Source organism: Podarcis cretensis (genome assembly GCF_951804945.1).
Source record: "Podarcis cretensis genome assembly, chromosome: 9".
NCBI classification, from domain to species: domain Eukaryota; kingdom Metazoa; phylum Chordata; class Lepidosauria; order Squamata; family Lacertidae; genus Podarcis; species Podarcis cretensis.
The window spans coordinates 4,558,660-4,583,519 of NC_137178.1; the positions used below are offsets into that span (position 1 = coordinate 4,558,660).

At 45.8% G+C, this 24,860-nt stretch overlaps 1 protein-coding gene and 1 long non-coding RNA gene across 4 annotated transcripts in view; both read left to right on the top strand.

Moving 5' to 3' along the window:
* The window catches only part of ALMS1 (ALMS1 centrosome and basal body associated protein), a 76,622-nt gene extending 61,219 nt beyond the window's left edge, over positions 1-15,403 (top strand). For all 3 annotated transcript variants that reach the window (XM_079990655.1, XM_079990657.1, XM_079990656.1), the window contains exons 16-19: positions 1,140-1,308; positions 3,566-3,629; positions 8,614-8,713; positions 15,308-15,403. In XM_079990655.1, the coding sequence (XP_079846781.1) occupies positions 1,140-1,308; positions 3,566-3,629; positions 8,614-8,713; positions 15,308-15,352 (378 nt within the window). In that variant the 3' untranslated portion in view covers positions 15,353-15,403. The remainder of the gene's footprint in view (positions 1-1,139; positions 1,309-3,565; positions 3,630-8,613; positions 8,714-15,307) is intronic.
* LOC307224485 lies at positions 3,642-5,993 on the top strand. The gene is made up of 2 exons (XR_013842572.1): positions 3,642-4,023; positions 4,464-5,993. It is a non-coding gene; the product is annotated as an uncharacterized lncRNA (long non-coding RNA).
* Positions 15,404-24,860: the final 9,457 nt, after the last annotated feature.

Below are 24,860 nucleotides of genomic sequence, written 5' to 3' on the forward strand. Positions count from 1 at the left end.
TTGTCAGTGTCCTTCTTGAACTGTGGTGCCCAGAACTGGACACAGTACTCCAGGTGAGGTCTGACCAGAGCAGAATACAGTGGCACTATGACTTGCCTTGATCTAGATGCTATACTCCTATTGATGCAGCCCAGAATTGCATTGGCTTGTTTAGCTGCCGCGTCACACTGTTGGCTCGTCCCCTTCCCTCTTTAAAATATGTAAGGGCTGGGCAGGAATCAGCCTTTCTCAATCTGTGGGTCCCCAGATGTTGTTGGACTACAACTCCCATCACCCCTAGCTAGCAAGGCCAGAGCTCAGGGATGATGGGAGTTGTAGTCCAACAACATCTGTGGACCCACAGGTTGAGAACCGCTGGAATAGAATCTACTTTGCCTTCCATTCTACCCTTATTCTAACTCTAAAGGTTCCGAGGGCCGGTCTTTTTCTGTCGGATGGGGCCCTTCCTTCTTTAGCATAAACATGACATGCGCCAGCGGGGAACGGATGGTGCTAGCAACTGCTGGGCAGGTGGGGTTTGCACAGCCCCCACTGGTTCAGATGATGGAATAGGGTAAATGTAAAGCTGTTTGTCTGCATTCACCAGCTTATCCCTGCCTTCAAATTCCAGTCCAAATCAAACAGTTCTCACGCTTCCTGCGCTTGACATTACGCTTCTGATGGCAAGGGGGTTGTGAGGAGGGGGGAAGCGCTCTCATCCTGCTTCCATTGCGCTTTGGCAGATCTGGCAGCCAGCAGGCTCTTGTGAAGCCTCCTCCCCAAGACTAATATTGAACCGTGTTAATTTCCCCATGTATCCATGTATCCTCATTGCACGGAGACTTTTTTTTGTCCCATGTGCACACTCCAACCAGCTTGTTTAAGCTTAAGTACTTATCCCTTTTACAAAAATGTAGCTACGCTTATTCCCAGCCTGGTATCTTTCCAATTGGTTGTCCCAGATCAAAGCATTTGTTAACAAGACCCATAGAGAGATCTCTTCGCCTTTTGTAGATGCAATATTCTGTACATTGCGTGAATAATTCTCTTCTTCTGAGGCATGCTTTCAGTGCTTTGTTAATGGGGTTAGCTATTTTTGACATTTCCTCAGCCTTAAGTGGAGCTTCTGAAGCAGCTCTTATTTTTGTTTTCCAACTCAGGAGTCTCTTGCACTGCACCGTCCTGATTTCATCTCCAGCTCCGGGGAGCGTGTGAAGCGCCTCAAGCTAATAATGGAAGAAAGGAAATTGCAGAGCATGCTCCAGGGTGAGAGAGAAGAATTATTTAATGCTCGTGAAGACAGAAGAAGTTTCCATCTTCCTAACAGAGGTGCCTTCCTTATTACAGGCATGGGTCACATGTCAAAGGAGGGGTGTTATGTGTCTGGGAGAAGCTGGGCAAGCCATTGCTGAAGAGGCAAGCAGCTTGTCTCTCTAAGCTCCCTATTGTTGTAAACAAAAATTGCCCTTTTTTCCTTATGGGGTATCCAAGAGCCCATATAGAGTCCTTACATAGGTTCCCTATTGGTAGGAGAGAATAACAGAGGCCAACCAGAGAATATTGAGAAGCAAAGCAGCTAGTAAGCTTGATCTTTATTGATCTGTTGCAACAGGGTGCTCCCCTCACCCGCAGGAGAGAGGAGGAACCCAGAAAAATGGCGCACAAGGCCTTATGTGGACTTTTGAAATTCCCACCCTGTAGATCAAGACCACCCCCAGAAACATCATACATACATCACAGAAGGGGTGTAACCTAAGACCACCCCTCAGATACATCATACCTACATCACAGAAAAGGCGGCCTTAAAACAGAAATTTGAATGTTGTTTTCTCCTGTCGTTGTTTATCTCCTGTTTGCCAGGTTACTTGATTGGATTGCCTGGGGAGCCTGGCCAATCTTTTGTAATGATAAATACTTAGTTCCTGGACCAGGTCACAGGCTCACACCCTATTCAAACACAGACATACCCTTAAGACAGGATTTGTAAAGGAAAAGATAATGGGGAGGCTTTCATTTGACCTTGCAGAGAAAACATTTGGTCAGTTTGGGACAGTTTGAAAATCAAAATGGTTCCAGGTCGGTCTTCCTGTGCTGATCTATGTATGTGCTTGGTTGGTACACTTATGAACATTTAACATATATCTAAGACCTCAAAGTTCCTATCACACTATGCTTTCCAGTTATTGGGAATCACAAGTGCAGAGAGGGCTGTGGCCTTCCCATTGCGTCATCTGGTTCACCACTGTGATAACAGGATGCTAGACTAGATGGGCCACTGGCCTCATCCAGCAAGGCTTTTCTTACATTCTTACATTTGGCAGCGGAAACTGCCATACCAGAAACAGCAAGCAGCCAGACTCTGTGTGCACCGCTCGCTCCTGCACAGTTAGATCACATCTTTGGATCAAGGCTGTCATATATTTCCCTAGCAGCAATGATGGACACAAGTTGTGTCTCTCGCTAGGGCATGGCATGGCGTAAATAGCCAGTTTTATATTCAGAAAAGGCTAACGGGCAGTGTGCTGTAGGCTTGGAGAGCTGCCCTGTTTTAACCCCAAACAACTAAAAATAGATTCAACCTGTGACTGAGTATTGCATGGCCATTTTTCTGCAGAGTGGCTGTTCAGAGATGATTGTTGCCATGGATTTTTCTTTCTTTAGCAAAGCACATTCTTGTGGTGGCAAAGGATGTTAGAAAAGCAGCAAAGCTAGAGCAAGTGCCATTTTTGCTCCATTTGCCCATGGTATGCTAATTTTACTTAGTTGCAAAATTGTGAGAGGTGTCTGTGTGTGTAGGTGTGTATGTATGTATTTGTATTATAGTAGTAGTTTTTAAAAAACAACAACAAACCACCAAGAGCATTCCACCAGGTCGGAGCCATCATTGAGAAGACCCTGGCCCTGGTGGAGGATAATCTGACTTCCTTAGGGCCCAGGACCTCTAAACTATGATTATTCATGGACCTTAAGGTCCTCTGTGGGACAGACCAGGAGAGGCGGTCCCATAAATACGAGGGCCCTAAGCTACAAAGGGCTTTAAAGGTCAAAACCAGCACCTTAAACCTGACCCTCTACGGCTTCTGTGGTCCAAAAAGGGTCAGGAGGGAGGAGCCCCCATCTCCTGGTCAGATTGGCACAATGGTCTTTACATCAGAGGATGAAGCACAAGACCAGGGGTTGGCAACCTGCGTCCCATGGGCCACAACTGTCCCGTGGGGGTCGTTTAAACGGCCCACAAGCCGCCCCCGAACCGAGCCGCCCACTCAGCGAGTTCCCGTGTGCTGCGCTAAACCAGCGCAGAGTGAGGACTCGCTTCTGCGGCGCTGGAAATCGCGTCTGTGCAGACGCAATCCAGCCCACGGAGAGATCTCCACGGGAGTGAACCAGCCCAGGCGAGGTAAACCTTGCTGACCCCTGCACAAAACCTTGTTTCTGAGGACTGTCTCTCCCATGGCCCACTCTTAGCATCACCAGATCTTACGAGCTTCTATCTTGGCACAGCATCTTGTAGGATGAGAACATCGGTTGTCTGGCGCATTAACGTTTTGAATTGTGCTGTACTCATCATTTTTCCTGCTTTGTTTAGACTACAGGGCTATGCAGAAGAGAAGAGCAATTTCCAAGAATGAAATGGTTCAGAGATCAAAACGGTAAGGCTGCTTTTGATTGGAGGACAACCCTGTTATATTTTTGCATATGGATAAACCTCATATATTTATTTTCTAACGCAAGTTAGAAAATGAACAAGGCACAAGATTGGCCGTAGACATTGAGGCCTGAAAATCCAAAGCACATAATTTCTCCACCCCTAATTTATGTGGGGCACAACCCCGCAGAAATGTCATTCCCTGGAGGTGAAAGTGGCTGGCCTGGAGACGTTAAAAGAGGCAGAGAGGTTGATGGATAGGGCCTTTGGGTTCTTGAGAGCTACATCCCATTCCCAGGATGACAGCTCCTTCGCTGTGATGGAAAAGGAGGGTCTTGGGGAAGTATTAGGGGTAAGCAGTATAGTAGACAAATTTGCTGATTTATACCAAAGGATTAGTGATGTATGGAAGTGAAAGCTGGACCATAAAGAAGGCTGATCGCCAAAGAATTGATGCTTTTGAACTATGGTGCTGGAGGAGACTCTTGAGAGTCCCATGGACTTCAAGAAGATAAAACCTGTCCATTCTTAAGGAAATCAGCCCTGAGTGCTCCCTGGAAGGACAGATCTTGAAGCTGAGGCTCCAGTACTTTGGCCACCTCATGAGAAGAGAAGACTCCCTGGAAAAGACCCTGATTTTGGGAAAGATGGAGGGCCCAAGGAGAAGGGGACGACAGAGGACGATATGGTTGGATAGTGTTCTCAAAGCTACCAGCATGAGTTTGACCAAACTGCGGGAGGCAGTGGAAGACAGGACTGCCTGGCTGCTCTGGTCCATGGGGTCATGAGGAGTTGGACACGACTAAATTACTAAACAACAACAACAACCAAAGGACAGTTAATAATAATAGAATCTGAGGGCATCCACTGAAGCTGATTGTTGGAAGATTCGCGGCAGACGAAAGGAGGGAATCATTCACACAGCACATTGTTAAAGTGCAGAACTCCTTCCCTCAAGAATGGTCACCAACTTGGATGGACTAGATAAATTCACTGACAATGGCTGCTAGCCACCGTGGCCACGGTTTAGCTCAGGCATAGGCAAACTCGGCCCTCCAGATGTTTTGAGACCACCATTCCCATCATCCCTGACCACTCATCCTGTTAGCTAGGGATGATGGGAGTTGTAGTCCTAAAACAGCTGGAGGGCCGAGTTTCCCTTTGCCTGGTTTAGCTCCACTGTTGGAGGCAGGGTGCTTCTGAATACCAGTTGCTAGAAATTGCATGTGGGGAGAGTGCTGCTGTACTGGGGTCCAGGTCCTCTTTGTGGGGTTCCCAAAGGCATCTGTTTGCCCACTGGCCTAGATGGGCCTTTGGCTTAGTCCATTAGAGCTGCTCACAGGCTATCTTGAAATGAACAGGAGATGTGTAAAACACCTTTCTGCTGGATTGTGCACCATGGGTAAGACTAGTGATGTTAAATTCTCGAGAATAATCTTTTGGAGAATGTTCTCGATTAATGAGAATATTAGCGAATTTTCATTTAAATTAGGAGAATATTCATTTTAATGCATTGAAAATGATATTACTTAATATACATGTATATTCATGCGTAGACTTGTTCAGATGGCAACCAAAAACTGTACAGATACTTTTATTCAATGGGGCAATGCAGTGAATTCACATTCTTTGATTTTTTGCACCAAACTTGAAATTGAAAATTCAACGTGAATGACTCAGGTTAATCACTAAGCCTGCCACTAACCTGTATATTTACCATCAACTTTGAACTCTAATTATGTTGTGTATGTATGAAATGTAGCTTTTAAAGTAAAAGGAATATAAAAAAAAACCTCAGGTCCACTACATGAGTACGTTCTTTTAATAAGCATATCTACATTGTACAGTATTTTCAATGCAACGCTAATAAAATCAATATAAAGTTTAAAACAAAGGCTATTATTTCCAGAAAATAAAACACAAATAATCAGTAATGACAAGTTTCATAACATCAGAAATGCAAAGTACTATCTGCTTAGACAAGTAAGGCCACACACAACATATTTAAAGTAAAGGTAAAGGTACCCCTGCCCGTACGGGCCAGTCTTGACAGGCTCTAGGGTTGTGCACTCATCTCACTCTAGAGGCCGGGAGCCAGCGCTGTCCGCAGACACTTCTGGGTCACGTGGCCAGCGTGACAAGCTGCATCTGGCGAGCCAGTGCAGCACACGGAACGCCGTTTACCTTCCCGCTGGTAAGCGGTCCCTATTTATCTACTTGCACCCAGGGGTGCTTTCGAACTGCTAGGTTGGCAGGCGCTGGGACCGAACAACGGTAGCGCACCCCGCCGCGGGGAGTCGAACCGCCGACCATGCGATCGGCAAGTCCTAGGCGCTGAGGTTTTACCCACAGCGCCACCCGCGTCCCAGGTATTTAAATTAGAACTGATAAATTGTCACAAGAAAGAAATTTATTTTAAAAAAATAGGCTTTAAGTAACAAGTCTCAAATGTTTATAAATTTATATTGACTCCTCAAACATTATTCATGTCTTACCCTGGCAATATCGCAGCTTGACTTATTTACTAGATTTTAAAAAATGTGGGTTGTAAAACTGGTTCTTACATTAGAATTTACAGTTTGTGGAGAATATTCTCTGGAGAATTTTCTAGCAGAGAATATTCTCATTCTCGAGAATATTTTCTGGAGAATATTCTCACCTCATCACTAGGTAAGACCTATCTCTTAATCTTTAATGGCACCCTAAATTATCTCCCTGGGGCACACATCTTGCCTTGTTCTTCGGTTAGGCCAGCTCTGGATATCTCTCCTGTGGGAACAAGAGTTACAGGAACAGAAATCTTTCTAGCTTTGGCTATACATACATTTTTAGCCAGGGTATTTTAATGCCTAAAGAATAGGGGTTTGTTTATGGTATGTTGTAAAGCCTGATCTTCTGTTCCGCAGTAAACTGGCTTTGACTTCGTTTGTTTATTAATGGCAGTTTTCCAAATATGTATTATGTGCATAGGAGGGAGGGATCAGACAGATGATCGGGTTATTGGATTGTGGGGACAGATGAAGTGGTGAGAACGCAATCACCGAGGGACACATCCTGTCTTTATTCCAAATGAGCTGTTTGTTTTACTCTTCTCTGCAATATTTATCAGATCCCCCCCAGGGAATGTTCAAGCAGATAACTCTTCTTTCTTTCTAACAAGCTCATTCCTTTAACTGCTAAAGGGGATTTGATAGATACTTCATTTTTGGAGCTGGGAATCGTGGGATGTATTTTAAGGAACGCGCTGGGAGTGATTCACAGCCATTCTCCTGCGTAAGCATAATTACTTTTTATTCTGCTTTTGCAACCGTTCAACCATCATTTTGCTTTTCCTGCAATCTTTACCACGTTCCTTGCCGTCACTCCTTTCTCTTGGGCAGGGGGCCTTGGGAGATGTTGGAGCTTGAAGCACAGCTCGCTGTGCACATCTGTCCCGTGCGATGAACCACCAGGGCTCTCTCTGACTTAGAGCATCTTCTCACTAGGACAAACGATAAAAGCTTTCTGGGAAAGGCTGGGAATTTGTCTGGGCAACAGTAAACCTTTCCTAGCTTTGACTCCTTGGCTTGTCCTCCCAGGTCTGCCTTCTACCTTGACTGCTGACTCCTGGCTCCCACTGGACAGCTGCTAACAGCTCTCCTCTAACAGCTGGGATCCTGGCTGTTGCTAGAGACCTGTGAAGCAACCGTAGCTGTCAGCTGTCTTTATGGGGCCCTGTTAGGATATAGTTCCGTTCCACCTTAAAAGGAACAGGCGTGCCTCTTGTGTGTCACATGCCTGTTTACTTCCAGCACAAGTCTGCTGGGAACTTCCATTTGTATATTGCTTTTGCCTATACTGCTGTTTTGCTGGACACGAAGGGAAGCAGACATGTTTTCCTTTGTTCCTGAACTATGCTGAATAAAGGTAAAGGGACCCCTGACCATTAGGTCCAGTCGTGGACGACTCTGGGGTTGCGGCACTCATCTCGCTTTATTGGCCAAGGGAGCCGGCGTACAGCTTCTGGGTCATGTGGCCAGCATGACTAAGCTGCTTCTGGCAAACCAGAGCAGCGCACGGAAACGCCGTTTACCTTCCCACCGGAGCGGTACCTATTTATCTACTTGTACTTTGACATGCTTTTGAACTGCTAGGTTGTAAATAATGCTTACACGTCTCTGTCCGCCACTTCCGTTGTGAAAATTTATTCACTCTGCTGAGAAGAGCATGCTCAGCTTCTGAACATATCGGAGGCTCGAGTTGCTGATTGATGCTGTTCCGGGAACCGGAGTTCTCCTGGCTGCTGTCCGGTGACTGGAGCCAGCTGGGGGCCTGCCAAATGCCCCTGTCTCCCTGGACTCATCCCAACAGGTCCATGGGTTTAGGAACCTTGTCCATCCTGATTAAAAACCAACACTTTTTGAAATGTTCAGCTTTTGTGGGTGGAGGATGGCAGTTCAGGTCCAGTCCCTGGCTAGAAATCCTGTAAATCCAGGTTTCAATCCTGTTACAGCCCTGATTTCTGGTGCTTATTTTACAGTAAATGAGCCAAAAAGGGAATTCTGTAGAATGGTCTGGGGCGGTTTCTTAGAGCAGGACAACCCTTGCCACTCTTCTTGGTCATACGCTTAGTGTCTTGTTTCTGTGAGGCTAGCAAGAAAACCACAACTGAGAGAGGTCACTTTTTGCAGTTTGAGCCCACAGCAGATCCTGAATCTGGGATTTGTCAGAAAAGCTTTCAGCCTGGTGCTGGCCAAAGGGAGTAACTGAAAGAAGAGCAGTCAGGCTCAAAAGAGTCTTTTAATCAATTATAGGCTTCAGCAGATCACCTGATATCCAGCAGGTCAGGTCTGTGTTTCGGCCCCAAGTACCAAAGAGATCACCTTGGCTCTTTTAAGCTCCTTCTTGCTTCTCCGCATAACCCTGCACTCACTCAGCAGGGCAATGGCTGATTCATTTGGGAGCAATTTCTTTAGAGTAATCCCTTCATTTTATTTTTGCTCTCTTAGCATCTATGAGCAGCTGCCTGAGGTACGAAAAAGACGGGAAGAAGAAAAGAGAAAATCCGACTATTCTACAAATCGTTTGAAGGCCCAGCTTTATAAAATGGTAGGTGCTTTGATTTGGTTTAATACTCGTACTGCTCTTCCAACAGCTAATGTCGAGCTCAAAGCGGCACACGTTAATCACAGTAGAATTAAAACAACAGTCAATCACAGTAGCATATAAATAAAGCAAACAACAGCTGCAAGACAATTAATACAATTCCGTAAAGTCATAGTAACTCATTGTACTGCTGAGATACTTTCTCCCAGCCCCCCCTTGTTTACACAACAGCCCACTCTTCTCTGAGTGTCCTTTGGAGAGCGAGAGAGTTGAGGAAGTTCATAGCATTGGGACAAACAGAATTTCCCCAGTGATCAGATGGTCACAATAAAATGTTTCCTGCAGTTTCCACCTAAAGTACCGTATTTTTTGCTCTATAAGACTCACTTTTTCCCTCCCAAAAAGGAAGGGGAAATGTGTGTGCGTCTTATGGAGCGAAAACAGGCTGCACAGCTATCCCAGAAGCCAGAACAGCAAGAGGGATAGCTGCGCAGCGATCCCTCTTGCTGTTCTGGCTTCTGAGATTCAGAATATTATTTTTTCTGGTTTTCCTCCTCCAAAAACTAGGTGAGTCTTATAGAGCGAAAAATACGGTACTTGCCTTGCTGCCCAGTTTAGCTACATGCATCAAATATGACGACCTTCCCCCTGCCCCAGTCCCTAAAATCTGTAGAGACGCCAAAAGCAGCCACAGCAAATTTCTTGGAAGGAAGAGTGCTCTTGTTCTGGAGGCCACTGTGAGATCCAGATGGGCCGCAGGCTCTTCTTATGTTCAGACTTCACCTGATTCAGTTTTTCAGTGGGGAAACGGGAGTTGGCAGACAAGAGGCTCTCTTGCAGTGCCCTGATTTATCCCCCGCGACCACACTTTTCAACCCTCCATATACCTCCCGGGTCAACAAAACAAGCACTCATTTAAAAGGTAATGTGTCCAGTTCTGGGCACCACAGTTCAAGAAGGACACTGAGAAACTGGAACGTGTCCAGGGGGGGGCAACCAAAATGGTCAAAGGCCTGGAAACGATGCCTTATGAGGAACGGCTAAGGGAACTGGGCATGTTTAGCCTGGAGAAGAGGAGGTTGATAGCCATGTTCAAATATATAAAAGGATGTCACATAGAGGAGGGAGAAAGGTTGTTTTCTGCTGCTCCAGAGAAGCGGACACGGAGCAATGGCTCCAAACTACAAGAAAGAAGATTCCACCTAAACATTAGGAAGAACTTCCTGACAGTAAGAGCTGTTTGACAGTGGAATTTGCTGCCAAGGAGTGTGGTGGAGTCTCCTTCTTTGGAGGTCTTTAAGCAGAGGCTTGACAACCATATGTCAGGAGTGCTCTGATGGTGTTTCCTGCTTGGCAGGGGGTTGGACTCGATGGCCCTTGTGGTCTCTTCCAACTCTATGATTCTATGATTCTATGTAATGTTGCCTGGGAGGGGCAGAGCGAGGGAAACTGCCCAGGTATGCTGCTGCCATGCGCCAATGCAATAAGGAACGCCTGGCTTCTGCACATGAACATGTGCCGTTGCTTCCTCCTGAGCTGAACCAGTTGTCAGTGCCATCTTCATAAAGGGACGCGGGTGGCGCTGTGCTCTAAACCACTGAGCCTGTTGGGCTTGCCGATCAGAAGGTCGGTGGTTCAAATCCCCGCAACATGGTGAGCTCCCGTTCCTCTGTCCCAGCTCCTGCCAACCTAGCAGTTCGAAAGCACACCAGTGCAAGTAGATAAATAGGTACTGCTCCAGCGGGAAGGTAAACGGCGTTTCTGTGTGCTCTGGTTTCTGTCATGGTGTTCCGTTGCGCCAGAAGCGGTTTAGTCCTGCTCGCCACATGACCCGGAAAGCTGTCTGTGGACAAATGCCGGCTCCCTCGGCCTGAAAGCAAGATGAGCACCCCAACCTCATAGTCGCCTTTCACTGGACTTAACCGTCCAGGGGTCCTTTGCCTTTTACCTTTACCAGTGTCATCTTCTCTGACCGGTAGCAGCTCTCTTTAAGATCCCCAGCTGAAGCCTTTTCTGACTCCTACCTAAAACCCTTTGAATGATTCTGGGATTGAACTTGGTTCTTATAACATGTGCTCTACCACTGAACGACATCTTTGCCTTTAAACATTTGAAGCTGCAGTACAAGGAATCTGGACATTGGTCCACCTGGTCGACTCTTCTCTGGCAAGTGGTGGCTCTGCTAAGGGTTTGGGGGCAGAGAGTCCCCCCCCCAGCCCCCCAGTCCTACTACCTTTTAACTGAAGTCATCAGAGATTGAACCGGAGACTTGCAGCATGCTAATCCTGCAGCCTTTCCAGGCTAGCTATATATATATATATATATATATATATATATATATATATATATAAAAATAATATTTATACCCCGCCTCCCCAGCCAAGACCAGGCTTAGGGCGGCTAACACCAAATATAAAAACAATTGATTGAAATACAGCTTAAAAAACAAGATTAAAATACAACATAAAAACATTAAAATGCAGCCTCATTTCAGTGGAAACTCAAATCAAAAACTTTTTTTGGGGATGAAAACATCAAGTCTTCACCAAGGCTAACTATCCAGACTGGTCCTATGTGGGCCAGAAAAAAGCCAGGGAAGTTAGAATATTTATTTTTTTTTAAAAAAAGGAGGGGCAGGGTTGGGATCTCTTATATCAGGGGGTGTCAAGCTAGTGGGGCCCCCAGTTGTCATTACAGTTTCCTTCATCCCTGTCCATTGGCCATGCTGGCTGCTGGGCCAATGGGAATCGGAGGACAACAACATCCAGAGAACCCCCACAGAAACCTGCCCTATAGGTTTGCATTGACGGCATTTGATACCCCATTTTCTCCACCCAAGTAGATTCCTAAAGTAGCTCAGAGGGCAAGAAGCCATAACGGATCTTGTAGGGACAAGGTTCCTGGAGGAAGCTTTTCTCACGGCCCGGGATTTAATGATCCATTCAGCAAAGCGGCTGCATGTTAACTGTTCCCGTACATAAAATGCAATTTGCAACGCAGAAAAGGTCCATAAATGCTCGTCGTAAGCATCACGGTAGCTGGCAATCCCTCACTTTTATGAAATCATGTTATGGGCTCCCATAAATGCAAGTTTTGCACTGCGATTTAATACAAACAAAATAAAAACGGCATTGTTGACCTTCTTGCCTCTGCTGCTGGCACAGGGAGTGGACTGGGAAGAATGTCAAAGCAGAACTGATTGAACTTTCTTTGCTGTTTGCTTGTTTGTTTGTGTTTGTGTGTGTGTGTGTGTGTTTGGTTTTGGGAGGGAGAATTGAGGTCGTTATGTAAGAGTGCTGTGAATATTTATTTTCTTATTAATTTATAAATTTTGGTGCCGCCCTTTGTCCAGTGATCACAAGGCAGTTTACAAGATAATCACAGGGCGGTTTGCAATATAACATTAGGGAAACCCCATGGGCTTCTTCCCATTGCACGTGAAGTCCTCCCACAAGCCAGAAGCTCAGTGAACACAACAGAGTGCAGGTGAAGCTCTAAATCAAGTCATTACTAAATCCTGACCAGGTGTGCGCCCTGGACTAAAATATTCTATATCCCGTGGAGTTACACCCACCAGAAGCATGCCGTGAATTTTGTAAATAAAAAAAGGTCAGCCTTTATCAACAGACACCCCCCAGCCTGTATTTTAACATGCATTTAAAGTAAAGTGGCATAAGAACGTCTCGTTAAGAATCAGTTACAGATAGGTAGCCGTGTTGGTCTGCCATAGTCAAAACAAAAAAAATTCCTTCCAGTAGCACCTTAAAGACCAACTAAGTTAGTTCTTGGTATGAGCTTTCGTGTGCATGCACACTTCTTCAGATACACTGAAACAGAAGTTTGCAGACCCTTCTATATAGTGAGAAGGTGGGGAGGGGTATTACTCAGAAGGGTGGTGGGAATGGGTGATTGGCAGATAGCTGTGATGAGCCTGTTGACGACTCTTAACGACTGCAATAGGTCTTACAGGAAAAAGCAAGGGGTGAGAAGGTGAAAAATGGCTTTGTCATGTATAATGAGATAAGAATCCAAGGTCTTTGTTCAGACCAGGACTCTCCATGGTTTTAAGTTTGGTGATAAGTTGCAATTCAGCAGCTTCTCTTTCCAGTCTATATAGAAGGGTCTGCAAACTTCTGTTTCAGTGTATCTGAAGAAGTGTGCATGCACACGAAAGCTCATACCAAGAACTAACTTAGTTGGTCTTTAAGGTGCTACTGGAAGGAATTTTTTTTCGTTAAGAATCGACATTTGCAAGGAATTAGTATTTTAATGTGGCAGGTGACTCCCTGCGTGTTAACATCAAGCAGGCGTTTATGCAGCACTATTTTTTTTGACACCACCAAAAAAAGATTCTGTTTCAGGAAGCCATGGTAAACCACCAAAGTTGGAAAAACAGGGGGGAAATATAGTTGTGAATTTGACTTTTCGCCACAGGGCGGCACTGCAGTAAACATAATGAAATGGCCACAGATGCAAAGCCTTTGCCTCCCACCATTGGCATTGAGGGCCAGCAATTCATAGCTTTTTAAAAAACCAAATTATTCTAGGGCAGCACAAGCCAAAATGGCTCTTTGGACCCTGGCCTTTTTTGTTTACTGTGTTTTAACCGCTTTGATAATTTCTCCAAAAGCTGGCTGTCCATGCTTCTGAATACAATTTGTTGGGAATTGTGCTGGTCCCGTGGGTTACCCGAAAGGCGAGGTCCAAGTCCCGTCCGTGGTCAAAGGCGCAACGGGGCGGCAGTCCGTAGTAGCTGAAGCTGAGTGCAGGGCAGGGAGTCGGGTGAAGTCAGGAACAGGCTTGCAAGCAGGGAGCCAGGGTGGGTCAGGGGCTCCGGCAGGAAAGCAGGACGGTTCAGGCAGGAACTAGCTGATGACACCCAACTCTATTTGTTGATGGACGGCCATCCTGACTCAGCCCCAGACACACTGATCAGATGCTTGGAGGCTGTGGCTGGATGGTTACGTGGGAGCCGGTTGAAGTTAAATCCTTCGAAGACAGAGGTCCTCTGGCTGGGACGGGACGACATGGGACTGAGGGGGCAACTCCCATCTCTTGCGGGGGTGCAATTAGTGCCAGCACCGTCCGTTAAGAGTTTGGGTGTAATCTTCGATACCTCCCTCTCCATGGAGGCGCAGATTGCAGCTATAACAAAGGCGGCATTTTTCCATCTCCGCCAAGCTAAGCAGTTGGCTCCTTACCTCTCTCGCCCTGACCTAGCCACTGTGATCCACGCGACGGTCACCTCCAGACTGGATTATTGTAACTCGCTCTACGTGGGGCTGCCCTTGAGACTGACCCAGAAACTCCAGCGGGTGCAGAATGCCGCAGCGAGACTCCTTACGGGGTCTTCGCTTAGAGATCACATTCATCCGGTGCTATACCAGCTGCACTGGCTCCCGGTGGAGTACAGGATCAGGTTTAAGGTGCTGGTTTTAACCTTCAAAGCCCTATACGGCCTAGGGCCCTCGTACCTACGGGACCGCCTCTCCTGGTATGCCCCACAGAGGAACTTACGATCTTCAAATAAAAACAGCTTGAGGGTCCCAGGCCTCAGAGAGGTTAGGCTGGCCTCAACTAGAGCCAGGGCTTTTTCGGCTGCGGCTCCAACCTGGTGGAACGCTCTGTCACAAGAGACAAGGGCCCTGCAGGACTTGACATCTTTCCGCAGGGCCTGCAAGACAGAGCTGTTCCACCTGGCATTTGGTCAGGGCGCAGCCTGACCCCCTCCTCTGGCAATCTTTACAAAGCTTTAGTTTATGATTGCCATCAATTTTGATTTTAATTCATTTTTATAATGTTTTATAATGTCATACTGTTTTAGTGTTGTTAGCCGCCCTGAGCCCGGCTTCGGCTGGGGAGGGCGGGATATAAATAAAATTTATTATTATTTATTATTATTAGCAACCAACAATGTTGCTCCAGCAACTTGGGACCGGGGCTGGCTGGCTTTTATCTGCCCCGAGGCATAGGGCAGGCCCGATCCTCTAGTGACTCACCTCTCCTGGCCTGGAGGCGAGCACTCCTCCTGCGGGAACTTAGTTCCCTCCGCCTCTCTGCCCTGAGCCTCTGTAGCTCAGGAGAGGCTGGACCCAGAGGCAACCTCACCTTCCCCTGACGGGGCTGAGAGTGGAGCACCTGCAGGCAATGGGTCCCTCATCCCCTCAGGAGCCAGAGCAGACTCAGCTGGTGCCTGCACCTGAGGATCCAGCACAGGTGAGGACCCTTCAGGCTCAAGCCCCAGCCCTGGCTCAGCTGGTTCTGGAGGTGGGGACTCCTGTGCAGGCTGGGATCCCTCAGGTTCAGCATCCGAGTCCCATAGACATCTAGTTAGCCGCTGTGAGAGCAGGATGCTGGGCTAGAAGGGCTTTTGGACTGAACCGGAAGCCAGGCTCTTGTCACGTCCATAATTTCCTGTGCTACAGCTTTTTTCGGCACTCTCCCGTCCTCTCAAGGCTTCCGTTTCCACGGCACAGGATGGATGGGCAGAGGATGGATGCTTGATGGCAGTAGGAGGTTTGCCCTCTCGGCATGGGTATCATTATGGCACCGCAGTGATGATGAGGCTAACAGATTTCTCATTTTCTTTCTCTGCAGAAAGTCACCAACCATATTTTGGGAAGAAAAGTACCTTGGGAGTGATGTCGAAAACAAGCAAGCAACCTTTTATTTCAATAAAAGCTATCACACCTACTGAATATTTCACCACCTTCCCTGTTTGAGATGAAAAGTGTGTTAATAGATTACTCGGGTGGTTTTCCAATTATGCAAAAGAGGTTTCATTAATGTTAATTAGTATTTTGAGGTGTCCTTCCTAGCATAATCTGATTGCTTCTAAATATTTTGAATCTCACGAGGATTAAAAACAGGTTTCCGATAAATAATTGACTTTTAGTAGTGTGCATTTACTCTCCGAAATCATAGTAGCTTAGAATTAATTTATCAGAACAATGCAATCAGTGGGTTTTGTTTGTTTGTATATGTGCTTGTGTGTTTATTTATTTGATACTTGAATTTTGGGGTGTTTTGTACTTTTTTATAGTTGAGTTGCTCCCCTGTATCTTTGTTTTTCTACTACTGAAAAAATTAAATATCTGAAGACTCTGACTTCCAGTACTTCTACTTCTCGTTTTCTTTTGGCGTTGCTCCATGTGAGGGTATACAGGGTGTTAAGAGAGGGGTAGTACTTCTGGCGGGGCACATGACATGCTCCTTCTGGGGTAGTCTGTTGACCTTTGGTCCCCACTCTGCACTCAGCTCTTACCTGTGGCTCCTAGAAACTGCCAGCATGCTACAGCAGCCACACCTAGGGAACGGCTTCGACTGGCCGTCAAAAGCAGGTGATGGGAGCTGATGGCTCTCAAACCCTCTGTGAGTTAGGGGCTTCCCCTGTATGAAGACAGGCTTCTATAGTTTGAGCAGATGAGACCAATAGTGGGTCCCATGGCTAAGAAGGGAGTTTCTGCCCATGTTGTAGAGGGAAGCATGGGGCAGATGACGCTTGTCAGCCTGGGAAGGGAGCCCATCTAGGAGAAGGAAAACTCTGAACCTAAACCTCTGCTGCCTTGCGGGTTATCTTTGGAAGGAGAAAAGATTATGGGTTAAGCCCTACATGATGAGAGACAGGACTGAGATTTGGATATGCTTCGAGGTTCAGACTGTGGGAAGCCGTAAAATCAAAATTACAATTCGGAAGACAATTTGATTTTTTTTTATTTTCATTTTTTTTATTGGATTATGATTTGATATGTTAATTGGATGTTTTTTATTGGAAAATTAATAAACGCTCTAACAAAAAAAAAAGAGCTAAGCCCTACATGAGTGGGGTCCCTGAGAAGGTTGGATGGCGCCTGGTACACCTCCTTCTGACAACTCTGGGCAGCCCAGGACCTCAAGGCTTGCCCCTCAGGGAGGTCACTTTGGTGCTGCTAACACAGCAGTTTGACTTCACCCCCGAAGGCGCACTCCATTGTCTCTTGATGCAGGTGGATGCCAGCCAACCAGCTCCATGTGGGAGGCAGGGGAAAGAGATTTCTGGTTTCCAGGGTTTCTGCAGCTAGGCTTAGTGCTTCCTTAAAGTCATGCTCATTCATCTTTACCCTGGTTTTTGGTACTTGAGATGTTTATTTTCAGGAACCACCTTATTTCTGTGATTGTGTTTTAAACTGTGATAAGGATAATAATGTTGAACATACCCACGCAAAAACCTTTCTGTTTCACTGCTCCTTACTAAGGATATGTTTGTGGTTCCCCATAGCCGCTTTCCTTTCCTTCTTGACTGCATCTTACGCTTCCTTCCCTCTGAACTGCGTGGGCTCTCCTTTGGGCAAAGTATCCTTTTTTTATATAGGGTTGAATCCTGGCCAAAGGCAGCTGTGCATTGTTCCGTGAGTTGCCTGTGCACACACTGAGGACATTGCGAAAAGTAGGGTGGGGTTCAGCTTGATGGGGATTGGAAGTAGCTGGAGCTCTGCAGGGTCAACAGGGAAATGGGCCCTTTTGGGATTGGTTTGAACATGGGAAAACAAATTTCCATGACAGATTGAAGAGCGGGCAACTACGGCAGGTCTGTGCTAGTACACATCAGATTCATCGTGCAAAACTAAGTACATGTTTAATCCACACAGGAAATTTCTATATTCCTGCAAACAATAGGCAGAGCTGCATATAAATCTTAATTTAATTGCTGTTTAATTGTAAATGCTGACCTCTTATTAGGTTGGCTAAACCAGGTGAGGGTAGCCGATGGGTCTTAAATCCTCAGCGAGTTAGGGACTTGTCTGTCCCCTGCATACAAAGACAGGCTCTGGCAGATTGAGTGGACGAGACTAATTGTGAGTCCAGTGGTCAAGAAGGTGGTTTCTGCACCTGCTGTAGAGGGAAATGGAGGGGATAAACCCTGAGGAACAACCCATACCCCCCTAAGGCTAAGGAGTTAACCCTGTAGAAATCTGGAGTCCCTAAGACAGATGGATGACGTCTTCTGTTCCTCCTTCCGGCAGCTTCTGCAGCCAAACTGGTTCCAAATATATTATTTTGCTTTCATTGGGACAACAACAGCAAGGCCCCAAAAGGGGGGGGGGGATCTTGCCGTCCGGACAGCCCAGGACCTCCAGACACACTGCCCAGGTTTGCGCCCTGCAGAAGTCACTTTGGTGCCGCATCCCAAGTCTGCATTTCCAGCATGGTCACACTCCCCTCTCAGCAATGTCTACACTGGCTTGGCCATGTCCACAGCATGGAAGATGGCAGGATCCCCAAGGAGCTCTCTCTGTGGGGAGCTGGCTTCAGGCACCAGGCCCATTGGCAGACCAACTCTGCGTTACAAAGATGTCTGCAAATGTTACATGAAGGCCGGTAACACCAACTCTGCCGTGCGAGAATCCCTTGCCGGCAACCGCCGTGCCTGGAGACAGACAGCAATGACCAGAGGAGCTTGGAGAGAAGAAAGGGCATGGTGCATCTGCAGCAGCACAACCAGGCACCTTAATCTGCCCCAGCTGCAACAAAATATGTCTCTCCTGTATCAGTCTCTACTCTCCAACAGCTTAGCTTCACTCCCAGAGGCACACTGCATTGTCTCTTGAGAGATGGGTGCCAACGGAACCATAAATCATCCAGACTGTGATATTTTCATATTTTTTTAAAGATATTTATTAAGTTTTCACAACAACAAAAAAAGAATTCAACAAAAACAAAAAGCACAAGAAAAAATACAAAGACACAAAAATACAAAGATACAAAAACACAAAACGATTTTTCTAGTTTCTCCTCTTTAGTTAACTTATTTTCCTGACTTCCTCGCGCCTCCCTTTTTTGTATTCCACTTAGAAATTGGTTCAGCAAATTCATATTATTCTTTTTCACCTATTTTAGCTTCAAACTTTCATCTAATATCAATCCATTTTTACCTTAATACAGACTGTGATATTTTCAGTTCATCCCCTTGTACAGCACAAGTGATCTAGTTTCCTTTTTAAAAAAATGCATTTTATGACTTTTCTTTAACATAAATCAAACAAACAAAACAAATACAGTAAAGTTCCATAATCTTAAACCCACATTATTTCATCGCTCTGCCGAGCGCGGACTTCCCTCCCTCCCTCCAACAGGTTTTCATTTTCCACTTTTCTTTCCGCAGTTTCTTAATAACATCCTATCCACATCATAAGATTTATTTTAATCCTGCTACAGTCTTTAGACTTCTACAATTATTATATACTCCACAAATTTACTCCACTCTCTTCTGAACTTTGTTTCCTCTTGGTTACGAATCCTGTAAGTCAATTTTGCTAATTCCACATATTCTACCATTTTTATCTGCCACTCCTCCAATGTTGGTAATTCCTGTGTCTTCCATTTTTGGGCTACCAAGATTCTAGCGACAGTCGTGGCATACATGAATAATCTCTGGTCTACTTTTCCCATTTCTTCACCTATCAAGCAGCAAAAAAGCTTCCAGATTTTTTTGGAATGTATATTTAAATAACTTTTTCAGCTCATTATAAATCATATCCCAAAATTGTTTCATTTTCTCACATGTCCACCACATGTGATCTAGTCTTCTAACTGCTTTGCTCTTTCGCAGCAGGGGACTACTGACCTGATTAAACATGACAAAAGTGGAAAGCAAGATACTTGTAGAAAGACAGGCATTTGCCTTTAACTGAGAAGTCTTTCTATTTTCTGAACTCAGATATCTGACTCTTATCTAAAGACATCTTGAAAGAGAGAGGAGGAGGGAGAAACTGCAATAGGGCTCTCTTTACACCCATATGAAGTTGGAATGCTCGCTTACCCGCAGAGAACGCAGCCTGAATCTGTAAACAGGAAAAACATCTGAAGGCATGTCAGCTGAATTAGCACATGCAACCCGTGAGCTCTCCAGCCTGCCAGATACTTCCGGCCTAAACTCCCTTGAATGTGCAAGTTGTACTTGCGAGTAATCTTTTATAGGGGATTTCATCTAAAGCGGAATTGCATAAAAGAGCGTTGGGAGTTCACCAGCGGTTCAGTAGCACAATCCATGAAGTTTGCTGAACCTCCTTTGGGGAAGGTTCTCAGGCAGGGTGGAAGGAGAAAGAACTTGCTCATGTGAAGACCTCCTGGTGCAAACCTTCACACACATGGTTCTCAATTGTAAACTATATGCTGATTTCCATCAGCAATTTCTAGATCAGCTCTGTATCCCCAAATGGAAACCAGAGTTGGAGGTCATGCATTTTCTGTTACTGGGGAATGATCAGGAGCTCACCAAGCTAGTGGCTAAATATCTCTATTTGGTTTTTTGTCGTTGAAATACACTGCAGACGTCTGATCTCCCTGGAGACCAAGAGTTGTGACGATAGACTGCTCTGCCTCCTTCCTTTTAGCAAATGTTTTGTGCCACTGGGGAAGTAGTAATTCTGTATTGATTTTTTCTGGATGTTTGTATGTAATGCCAATAAAAGGTTTGATGATGATGATGATGATGAAGTTTGCTACCTGCAAAGTCTTCGAAGACGGCAATGCGGTAGTACTAGTTTGAGACACCAGCTTTGAACAACGAAGGCCTTCCTCATCTGGTGCAACTGATGTGAGATCTTTCTGCGCTGTCGTTTGGTGGTTTAATTCTAAACCAGAAGTGATGTGAACTGTAAACTCTTAAGAGCCTTCCAGAGAGGAGGAAGGGGGAGAGTATGGAATTAGGATCGTGGTGGTTTGAGACAGGACACACCACAGAAGAAGAAAGAAACTGGGAAATAATGGATGATGAAGAATCAGGAGCAAGATAGCAGTGAACAGAGACAGGAGTCGGATATGTTAGAGACAGCAGCCAAGTGACCTGGTGTTTCTGGAGAGCCGCCTCCTTCCTCTCGCACCAGACGTGCCCTTCAAAGCCAAATAGAGAAGAAAGATTCTCTTAGCAGCCACCGTAGGCCGCAGGAGGCGTTTGAGCCCTAGGAAGTAACTGCCAGGGGGGTGGAACGGCAATCTGAGCAACATCGACTCAAACGTGAGGCTGTAATTCCACATCTTCCTGTGTTTCTGTAACAACAACAACAATAATAATTTATTTATTTATGCCCTGTCCAACTGGCTGGGTTTCCCCAGCCACTCTGGGTGGCTTCCAACAAAAGATTAAAATACAGTGGTCTGTTAAACATTAAATGCTTCCCTAAACAGGGCTGCCTTCAGATGTCTTCTAAAAGTCTGGTAGTTCTTCTCTTTGACATCTGGTGGGAGGGTGTTCCACAGGGTGGGCGCCACCACTGAGAAGGTCCTCTGCCTGGTTCCCTGTAACTTGGCTTCTCACAGTGAGGGAACCACCAGAAGGCCCTCGGAGCTGGACCTCAGTGTCCGGGCAGAATGATGGAGGTGGAGACGCTCCTTCAGGTCTACTGGGACGAGGCCATGTAGGGCTTTCAAGGTCAGCACCAACACTGTAGATGAAAAAGCTCTCCCCGAGTCTCTTATTTCACTAGGCAGATAGCCAGTGAGCTCTTGACGGCACCTCCTCACAGCCTATCAAAGCCCACAATTCTGTTTAAGGGATTCTTCTAATCTAATGATGGGGAACCAGTGGCCCTCCAGGTATTGAATTACAATATTCATCATCCCTGAAACTTCCTGGCTGGGGCAGATGGGAGTTGTAATCCAACAGCGTCTTGAGGGCCACAGAGCCCAACCCTGTGCAAAGCACAGCGTACTCCCAGAATCTCAGGAGAGATTTGCCCCTTCCTTCTAAGTGATGCAATAGATCAAGGGGACAGCAAGCCTGGACTTAATTTTAAGTGATGCCCAGGACCTGGTGCGAGGTGTTAAGTGTTGCCAAATCCATTGGCAACTGTGACCATAGTGCTATTAAATTACCGTATTTTTTGCTCTATAAGACTCACTTTTTCCCTCCTAAAAAGTAAGGGGAAATGTGTGTGCGTCTTATGGAGCGAATGCAGGCTGCGCAGCTATCCCAGAAGCCAGAACAGCAAGGGGGATTGCTGCTTTCATTGCGCAGCGATCCCTCTTGCTGTTCTGGCTTCTGAGATTCAGAATATTTTTTTTCTTGTTTTCCTCCTCCAAAAACTAGGTGCGTCTTGTGGTCTGGTGCATCTTATAGGGCGAAAAATACGGTAAATTAAATGGCCAACTGCTGAGAAAATCTAGCACGGTCACGTTTGATTTCAAAACCTGAAACTTCCTCAAAATGGGGATTGGCAGAAAACGGAAGTTGCAAATGCAAAACCAAGAGAGTCACTCCAAAAATGTTTGAATATTGTTTGAAGATGCAATATGAGGAGCTCAGTTGGGAGTTTGTACCACAGATCATGGTAGGTACCACAAGGGCCAAGACGAGGCTAACATGGTTCAGAAGCGGAATCAAAGGAGCTACTGGATGCAACAAGGTTTCCGGGGGGGGGGGGGAATGGAATTCTTGTCCAAATGAGGAACATTGGCCAAAGAAATGCAAGCAGACAAAAAGGGATGCTAAAAAAAGAATTTGAGGAGCATGTTGCTAAAAACGTAAGCACCAACCAGTTGTTTATATGCGTTAGTAGCAGGAGACTGGCTAGGGAAGTGTTTGGACCCTTGGATGACAAGGGAATCAAAGCAGATATGGTGATTGCAGAGAAACTGAATGAATTATTTGCATCTGTCTCCACAGCAGAAGAAACAGGGCAGACCCCGGTGGCAGAAGTTAACTTTTGCCAGAATACTTGTGCACATTCAGAATGCCAGAATACTATGTACACACATATATACACACATATAATTGTTATTGAATTTTCTGTTTTACAATTTAGAAGACTCATTTAAACATCCTTAAAATATCAATGACTTCCCTTCTTCTCTTTCCGTGGTTCATTTTGCATATCATAAATCCCTGCATATTTTACATAAACTAAACCACTCAGAGTTCCATTATTACATCCATCAAGACTCATTTACACTGTTGGAATTTATCTTAATGCTGCCCATGTTTTCAACAGTACACAATCCCCCCCCCCCCCATATATTAAATTTAAAAAAATTCCAGTCTTCTCTAAATGTACGTTCTTCTTGTTCTCTTATTCTATATGTTAAGCTGATGGAATATGTGCAGCCTGCAGACTTAAGTTCCCATTCCTCTTTAAGCTGGGACCTCGCTCGTTTTCCATTTGGGGGCTAACGAAACACACGGGCCCATGATACTATAATGGCTTGGTTTCTCATGGTTGTGAAGCAAGCCTCACCAACTTGGGGCATGTTCAATGGTGCTCCTGCAGATCATGTCGGTGACTGAGCTGGGCTCAGGTGTTCAGGGCTTTGTAAATAATAATAATAATAATAATAATAATAATAATAATAATAATATTTATTTATACATACATACATACATACATACATACATACATACATACTCCACCCCTCTGGCTGGGCTTCCCCAGCCACTCTGGGTTGCTTCCAACAAAATATCAAAATACTGTAATACATCAAACATTAAAAGCTTCCCTAAACAGGGCTGCCTTCAGATGTCTTCTAAAAGTCTGCTATAGTGGTACCTCGGGTTAAGAACTTAATTCATTCCAGAGGTCCGTTCTTAACTTGAAACTGTTCTTAACCTGAAGCACCACTTTAGCTAATGGGGCCTCCTGCTGTTGCCGCGCTGCAGCCGCGCGATTTCTGTTCTCATCCTGAAGCAAAGTTCTTAACTCGAGGTACTATTTCCGGGTTAGCGGAGTCTGTAACCTGAAGCGTATGTAACCCAAGGTACCACTGTAGTTGTTGTTCTCTTTGATATCTGGTGGGAGGGCATTCCACAGGGCAGGTGCCACTACCAAGAAGGCCCTCTGCCTGGTTCCCTGTAACTTGGCTTCTCACGGGGGGAGGGGGGGGGACTGCCAGAAGGCCCTCAGCGCTGGACCTCAGTGTCTGGGCTGAACGATGGGGGTGGAGAGGCTCCTTCAGATATACAGGACCAAGGCCATTTAGGGCTTTAAAGGTCAGCACCAACACTTTGAATTGTGCTCAGAAACGTACAAGGGCTTTGAACCTGTCTCAGGAGCAAGTGGGCACACATTCTCAGGTAACCACTGAATTCTCCTTCCATTAGCTCTGCTTGCAGGTATCTGCTACCTGGGGTCCTTCTGTGAATTGCCTGCACCCTAAATGAGTCTATAGTTTGCGGTCCTTAATTTGTTATAGCATTGATGGGCCAGCCCAGCAGCATGGAGGAATCTCACCTGTATCATGAACAGTTTTTGCAGCTATTTCAAAACCCAGCCTGCAGATGAAATTTTCACTTCCCTTCCGGTGGTGATGAGCCACTGACTCACCAGTTTTCTGTAAATATGTCAGTGTTTCTTCTTTTCATCTGCATCATCCCTCTTTCCCTTCTCTAGCTGCCTCTGTTTTTCATCATACTTGCATGATGTCCACTTCCGAGGGTGAGGTTGAGAGAAAGCGTGAAAGGGTAACTTCTGCCCTGAGAAGCAACAAAAAATAATTGAATTTTCCATCAGACCTTTCTGTGGCCCTTAAAGTGGTGATATGGGAGACTGCACACATCCATCTCTGCTGCTCTTCCCACCTCCCAAATCTCCCCAAATGGCTTATGTGCTACAAAACACATGCATGGGGTTTGGCTTCAGCAAAATTTAGCACCTTGCAGAATCTTTTTATTATTCCTTTTATTTATTTTTTGAAAATATCTAATTTCTAGCTCTTATGGGCAGGGGCCAGGAGATATCTAAGACTGCATCTTGAGCAGTTGTTCTCTTAAGTTATCTCCTGCTTGGACTACTGCAATGCGCTCTACGTGGGGCTACCTTTGAAGGTGATTCGGAAACAACTAATCCAGAATGCGGCAGCTAGACTGGTGACTGGGAGCGGCCGCCGAGACCACATAACACCGGTCTTGAAAGACCTACATTGGCTCCCAGTACGTTTCCGAGCACAATTCAAAGTGTTAGTGCTGATATTTAAAGCCCCAAATGGCCTCGGCCCAGTATATCTGAAGTAGTATCTCCACCCTCATCGTTCTGCCCAGACACTGAGGTCCAACTCCGAGGGCCTTCTGGTGGTTCCCTCACTGTGAGAAGTGAGGTTACAGGGAACCAGGCAGAGGGCCTTCTCGGTGGTGGCGCCCGCCTGTGGAACACCCTCCCATCAGATGTCAAGGAAATAAACAACT